Consider the following 7,697-nt stretch of genomic DNA (forward strand, 5'->3'; position numbering starts at 1 on the left):
GGGTTTTGGTACATCTTTTTTTGGGGGGGTGGGGGGGAGGTAACATCCAAAGTTTGTGACTAACTCATAACTAAAATTATCTTTGCGTTATGATGGGTCCAAACCTAAGTAAAGAGCTACATCGACAACCTAAAGAAGCGCATTTTAGGGAAACTGCGAATTGGTTTGCAGTCCAAAAGCCTGTATTTACACTGGAAAAAAAGTTAGGGAAACACAGGCGAGGAAGTATGAGGTTTCATGGCCAGGGAAGGCCGATCCAGGTGCGGCCAAGACAAGTCCTCCTTTGCTACCTGAGCTGCCCGGTCGAGATACCCAATCTCCCAGCCGTCATCCTCGCTCTCGCTACTCTCGCCTCCACCGGCCACTGCCAGACCGCGGAAGGGGCCTGCAGCCATGCCCGCCGGCCAGGTCCCTACAGAATCGGCCGCACGCCCGCCCACACGCCCGCTCTCTCTGCGCCTGCGCACTGGGGAGCGCGTAAGGCTGCGCGGGAAGGCTGTGCGGGCAAGCGCGACGCGCTAGCGTTGGGGCCTTGGGCCCTCGGGCGCAGGCGCGTGAGCGCGCGCAGTGCCCCGGGTTCGTTCCCGCCAGTCGTAAGCCCTTGGGAGAGGAAAAGTGGCCCGTGTGGCGGGGTGAGCGGAGCTGACCTCCTGGCCAGCGCTTCCAATTCCTTTCGGGGGTCTTACCCTACATTCTGTTTAGGGTATTTGCTTAATGAAATTCTTGCTCTTTAAGGAATGCCCCACTTGTGGCAGGAGCAGAATGGGGATTTAAATGACGCGTAAGACTAGGCTTTCGCTTCCATTCCCTTTACCTGTCCCCCTGCCAAATCCACTGTGAAACATGCGTCCCCTGGCCAATGCTGTTGGCCAGAATATACCTCCCTGAGAAGCATCACCCATACGTTCAAGGAGCCGGCAGATAAATGGGAGCCGACAAAGGAAACAGGAGAATTCTTTAAATTTCATGTGATCTCGGATCTCATCGTAGATTTAGAAACTTCGGAACATCAAACACTCTCCCAGATGGGTAGTGTAGATGCCTTAAAGGAAATAATCGAGGAAGGGGAGGAGTGGGGAAGAGAGTGCATCAAAACAGCTGGGAAAAAGAAATGATTTAAACTTTCGGAAAGTAAACACAAACAACTCCAGGTGAAAGCGGCCCAAACTCACTTTTCTGCGTCTGTTCCAGCTTCTAGATGAAATATTGGTAACACAGTGATTATCTTTGCTACCAGAGGAAAGTAGACCTATCAACGAGTAGGGCACATGTATGTACCTAAAGATAATTTTAAAAGAATGTAGCCATGCACCATTCTTAGAAAGTTTTACAGTATTTTTTTCCCCTTAAGAGGTCTTTGGTGTAAGATTTTGAAATTATTTACTTCAGAGATTTTCACGGATAAGTATTTTTAAGTAGTGTGGTTATTCGGGGGCAAGGTCTGTCTTTCTAAATGCATTCATTCCATAAATGTTATGGATCACTGAGCACAGCCAGGCATAACTAAGTTAGGGGAGAAAACATCAAAGACAAACCAAGCTGCCTCATGGAACTAACATTTTAACGAATAAAGGCAGTAAGCAAGTAAACAAACAGGATTATTGCAGATTGTAAGTGACCCAAGGAAATAAACAAGTGCTGTTTCTGGAATTGCATCACTTCGGGTGTTTCCCAGCCAAATCACTTACTATCAGGAGCTGTGTGCTGTTGGGCAATGTACTTAGCATCTTTCTTCATCAGTTCCCTTATCTGTAAAATGGAGATTATGATGGTACCCATCATATAGAGTTGTTTGGAAGATTAAATAAAGTAGTGGGCTTGGAATAGAGCCAGTCTCAGTGTAAGAGGTAAATAAATCTTAGCTATACTATTATTATTATCTTAAATAGGGTAGTTGACCTGAGCAGAGTCATGAATGACAAGAAGGAGCCGGCCATAAAAAGTGAGAGAGCAGAGCTTTCTTGGTGGAGGAGATGGCTAGTACCAAGGCCCTAAGGCAGGAAAAACCTTGGACCAAGGCCTGGGACTAGGGTGGGGCAAGTGAAGACCCTAGGGAGAAAAATTTAAGAGACACTTTTAAGAGCCTGTAAGTTCTTCTATTTTGCACTCTAGGTGTCTCATTTACTTTACCTTGTCCCTGCCCTGCTTGGACCAGAAAGGCCTGAGGCTGGAGCTTCGCTGAAGGAAGGGGTATGTGATGAGAGGACCTGTTGGCCTTAAGCAAGGATTTTTAGATTTTACTGTAAGAGCAATTGGACACTGAAATATTTTTAAACTGATAAAAGTCATGTTCTGGTGTGTGTGTATGTATATATGTGTCTATTTAAAGATACTCAAATTCTTTTGTAGGAAGGTTTTTGGTTTGAGCATCTGGCTAAACAGTGGTGCCATTTACTAAGATGGGGGAAGATCATAGGATAAACGTGAAGATGGAATGAGCATCCCAAAATTAACATATTCAATATCAAACACTGAAATGTAGCTGTCAGGTGGGTAGTTGGGTGTTCAACTATGGAGCTCAGGAGAAAGGCTGATCTTGGAGATATAAATTATGGAGTTATCTACACATAATTGATTTTTAAAACTTTGGGAATTTATCCAGCAAGAGTTTTTGTAAATATAGATGCTATAGAGTAAATGTTTGTGTTCCCCAGCCCCGCCTCCCCCCCCCCCGGCCCCACAAAATTCATACGTTGAAACCTGATCCCCCAAATGATAGTATTTGGAAGTGGGACCTTTGGGAGGTGATTAGCTCATGAGGGTGGAGCCCTCACGAATGGGATTAGTGCCATGAAAGAGACCCCAGAGAACTCTCTTGTCCTACCATGTGAAGACACAAGAAGAAGGTGCCCTATGAATGAGGTAGTAAGCTCTCACCAGGCACTGAATCTGCCAGTGCCTTGGTCTTGGACTTCTCAGCCTCCAGAACTGTGAGAAATAAATTTCTGTTATTTTAAACTACCCAATCTATGGTATTCTGTTATAGCAGCCTGAACAGACTATAACAATAGATAAGATTAATCTAAAACTTATGTGGAAAGGCAAAGGAACTAGACAGCTTAAACATTCTGAGAAAGATGAATAAAGTAGGAGGAATTATCCTACTTGATTTTAAGACTTATCATGTAGCTAGCTACAGTAATCAGGACTATGCTGTATTGGAGAAGGAATAGAATGGAACAGAGAACCTGGAAATAGACCCATGTAAATAAGACCAAATGTTTTTTGACAAAGGTGAAAGAGCAGTTCAGTGGAGGAAGGATGGTCTTCAACAGATGATGCTGGATCAACTGAATATCCATAGGTAAAAAAAGTGGACTTAATTTTGAAAACCTCACTTCTTTTTAAAAATTAACTCAGAATGGATCACAGATGTACACAAATGTTCATAGCAGCATTATTCCTATTAGCCAAAAATTGGAAACAACCCAAATGTCCTTCAACTGATGAATGGATAAACAAAATGTGGTATATCCATACTATATATATTAGTTTCCCAGGACTACCATAACAAATTACTACAAATTGAGTGGCTTATAACAACAGAAATTTATTCTCTGACCATTCTGGAGGTTAGTCTGAAATCAAAGTGTCAGCAGCACCATGTTCCCTCAGAAGGCTCTGGAGGGGGCTCCTTCCTTGCCTTCTCATAGCTTCTGGTGGTTGCTAGCAATCCTTGACATTCCTTGGCTTGTAGATGCATCACTTTAATCTCTGCCTCTTTATTTACAAGGTATTCTTTTCTGTGTGTCTGTGTCTCTGAGGGCCTGTGTATCTAAATTCCCCTCTCCTTGTAAGGATATCAGTCATATTGGATTTAGGACTCACCCTAATTCACTGTGACCTCATCTTAACTTGATTATATCTGCAAAGACCTTGTTTCCAAACATGGTCACATTCATAGGTTTTGGGTGGACATGAATTTTAGGGGGTCACAGTTCAACCCAATATACCATATATATCACTTAGCATAATGTTTTCAAGATCCACATTGTGACATATATCTGTACTTCATTCCCTTTTATGCTGAATAAGGTGTGGTACTGATTTCAAAAGGTGATTTCAGGAGGTGGCAGGACCCATTAAAAGACTGCTATAATTGTGAGCTGGAGAAGTGGCAGGAAACATGGAGAGAAGAGGATGCATTCAAAATTTATTGTGAATTAGAATCACAATGGTGATTATATGAAGGACAAGGGGACAGAGAAGTCAAAGCTAATGTGACAAGGACATTAGAAGAGGAAAATGAAAATGGAGATTAATTTTGTTTTGCACAAAGACAGTCTGAAATGTCTGAGGAACGTCCATGTTCAGATAAGGTGTAGAGCTCCCAGAGAGGGCTGGGCTATCAATTCAGCTTTAGAAACCATCTTCCTAAGAGGTGATAATGAATACATTAAAGCAACGATATTGCTGAGGGAGAATGGATAGGATGAAGAGATCAGTGGGCCAGAAATACATCCTTGTGGAATGACTGTTCTTTTAGAAATAATGATCAAAGAAGCAGAAGACTTGGAAGAGATCAATGTCTCAAAAATCTTGCACTGAATTATAACCTCAGATAATAACAACAGCAATAATAATGATACTAAATTCATTTTATAGTACTTCCTATATTCCAGTCACAGTTCTCAGGACTTTACCTATATTAAGTCAATACTTACACAACTCTGTTGAGGTAAATATGATCTCAGTTTTACAGAAGGGGAAATGGAGACACAGAAAGGTAAAGTCACCTGCCCAAGGTCATCTACCTTGGCAGGGATGGAATTCAAATGCAGAAAACAGTCGGCTCTGAAATCCATGCTTTTAGTCATCACTTTTTAACACTTATGGAGAACTTTCCTGTGCCCTGACACTTTTCTAAGCACCTTACATCCATTAATTCATGTAATCCTCACTATAACTTTTTGAGGTAAGCGCTATTATTATCTCCATTTTACAGGTGAAGAAACTGAAGTACAGAAAGGTTAGGTAAATAGCCCAAGATTATACAGCTGCTAGGTGGGATGGTCAGAATTCACAGCAGACTCTCTGGCTCCAGGATGGGGCTCAGGTTTAACTCAGGGAAGTGTGATGCCCACAAAAGCACTCAAAAGCACACAAAAGCACAAGAGGGATCCTTGTTTCTAACAAGTGTTTCACCGTCACACTGTAGCCCTGTCTCTAAAGCACTCTTTTCCAAAGCAGATTTCATCTTCTGACCAGTAAACCAGACTCAGAATAAACGTTGATTCATTTACAGGTTAATCACAAGCTTCATTCCTGGACAGATAAGAAATGGGTAATTTGGTTTTGTCGGAAAAGATTTGGAAATTCCCCCAGGGTGACTTCCTGGAGTGGGTCAGAAAGCCACCTACCCTCTTTGTTAATGACCGCAGTGTTCTGCTTAGTTAACTGATGATAGGAGACTGGTAAAACAAAGAGGGCAAGAAAACAGCAGTATCTGGGAAATAAATATTACTCAAATTTAGACTTTCCTTAGTTCCTGGGTGTTTTTTTTTTTGTTTTGTTTTGCTTTGTTTTAACTTTTAAGCTTTGACTCAGAGATTAGTAATGATTAGCTAATACAGTTTATTTTACCAGTACCTCTGATGATGCTGTATTTGTGGGGAACTTGTTTTAAAGTTAATGTTATCATGCAGTTATAATTCTTGCTTATTTTCTAGAGTAATATATGTGGTCTCATTTTCATTCATTTAAAAAAATTCCATTGGGATCCTTAATACTTAATCCTGTCTGGGATCCAGTTGGGGTAACTGCTTCTTTTAGAGATAATTTTGGAAGCATAAAAATGGTAATTGAAAATGGTTTTTTTCAATTATTAAAATTTATATGCTCAAGACAGTCAAGGGGAGAGATAAGCATTAAAAAAAATAACATTAATTGATTCCACAATATGTTCTGTGCTCCTACTATACATAGGCATGGAGGATGAAGTTGTAAGAAAGGCAAGATTCTTGACCTCAGAGTGTTTATAGTCTAGTAAGAAAAAGAAACAAATATATAATCAAATATCAGGTAATAATAAGTTCTATAAAGAAAAATTAACTAGGTAAAGGGAATAGAGATTAGTGGAGGCAAATGGGAATTTGAAATAGGGATTTCAGAGAAGGCCTCTCTGAAGTGTTATAGGGAGTTCCTAGGGTTTGATTTCCCATTTTAAAAGGTCATTCTGGCTAAAGGGGGGAAAACACTGTATGCAGGGGGAGCAAGAGTAGAAGCAGGAATGCCAATTAAGAATCTACTACAATAGTCTAGTTTCTCAACCCCACCTGCATATTAGTATCCTCTGGAGTTGATTCTAGCCAGCCCCAGTCTAAAGCAATTATATCAAAATCTCTGGGAGTAGGGCCCTGGAGTTGATATTTCTCAAGGCTCCTATGGTGATTTTAATGTGTAGCCAGGGTTGGATAAGGTTGTAGAAGAAAGATGTGGGGCTGGATCTAGGGCAGTTCTCTACATCCAGTGGGAGAATGTAAAAATCCAAAATGATGAGGTTAAATTATTAAAACAGGAGTGGATTCTTATGTGGATTTGTTTTCTTCCTTAAGGAGCATGGTTAGATCAGAGAACTAAACCAATCCAACCAATTAAACAAAGAGGAAAACAATCATCAGGAAATGATGAAAATGGGTGTTAAAAGAAGCATTAACCAATATAATACAAGGAAGTAATGGTTAATGAAAATGTTTGTTTGTGTCATGTTTATTTCTTCAAATATTCTAACATGTAGCCCAGGTTTGAAAATGATCATAGAAGGATAGGTCAAGAGCAGTTATCTTTGGAGGTGGCTAGATGCCAGAGTCAAGGTATATATGTTTTTTAGAGATAGCAGATAAAAACTGCTAATAGGTGGGAAGTGAGATGAGAAGGAAAGAGGGGGTCAGGGATGACATTCAAGTTTTAAGCCTGAAAAATTGGGTAAATGGTGGTTGAATTCACTCCAGTGAAAGAAAATGTGTGGAAAAGCAGGGATGTGTGTGTGGATGTGGATGTGTGTTTGGGGGCTGGGTATTGAAATCAAGAGTGTTGGTTTATTCTTCATAATATAGGGAGTGCTAATAAACTCTAAAATGGGCTGTTACATAGAGTTGGATACAGGTTCACAATTGAATGATTAGTTTCCTGGAAATGATTAGTTTCTTTGACTTGATATCTGTTTTTTGTTTGCATTAGCTAGGAAATTTACTCAATCATTTACTTAACTTGTAAAGTAAATTTTAGAACTTGTAGTTTTTTTATTGCTGTCTTAATTTAATTTAATTTTTTCTTTCCAGATTTTTAATGTATATCCATAAATCTACTGCATTTCAGATAGGCATGGTGGAAGAAAGTGCCTTAAGAGTAGTTAGCCCTTACTTCCAACAGAACGTTATAGTTGTATACTGCTAGGAAATAGTAGAAGCTCATAAGTGCCTCAACATTTTTATGTTGAAAATGTTGCAAAAAAATAGAAGTTCTAAAACAATGGATAAAAGGTAGCAAATGATGAAATTCCAGAGCATCTTTTCCAAAACTTTTAAATTAGTGACATATTAATGAATAACAAGAAAAGCTCAACAGATATATTGGGCTCTTGAATTAAAGAAGATAGCAAAAAAATGGGCATTTAGACAGATTAATTGCTCCAAGAAATGACCACATTTATCATGTATTTAAACTACTGTGAATTTTAAATAATATTTAAATAATAT

The 7,697-nt window shown here is 39.9% G+C and overlaps 1 protein-coding gene across 1 annotated transcript in view; it reads right to left on the bottom strand.

Moving 5' to 3' along the window:
* ASZ1 (ankyrin repeat, SAM and basic leucine zipper domain containing 1) overlaps nucleotides 1–2,641 on the bottom strand; it is an 81,703-nt gene extending 79,062 nt beyond the window's left edge. The window contains exon 1 of the mRNA XM_082472460.1: nucleotides 291–2,641. Within this exon, the coding sequence (XP_082328586.1) occupies nucleotides 291–395 (105 nt within the window). The 5' untranslated portion in view covers nucleotides 396–2,641. The remainder of the gene's footprint in view (nucleotides 1–290) is intronic.
* Nucleotides 2,642–7,697: the final 5,056 nt, after the last annotated feature.

Source organism: Balaenoptera physalus (genome assembly GCF_965194825.1).
Source record: "Balaenoptera physalus genome assembly, chromosome: 8".
In the NCBI taxonomy this organism is placed as follows: domain Eukaryota; kingdom Metazoa; phylum Chordata; class Mammalia; order Artiodactyla; family Balaenopteridae; genus Balaenoptera; species Balaenoptera physalus.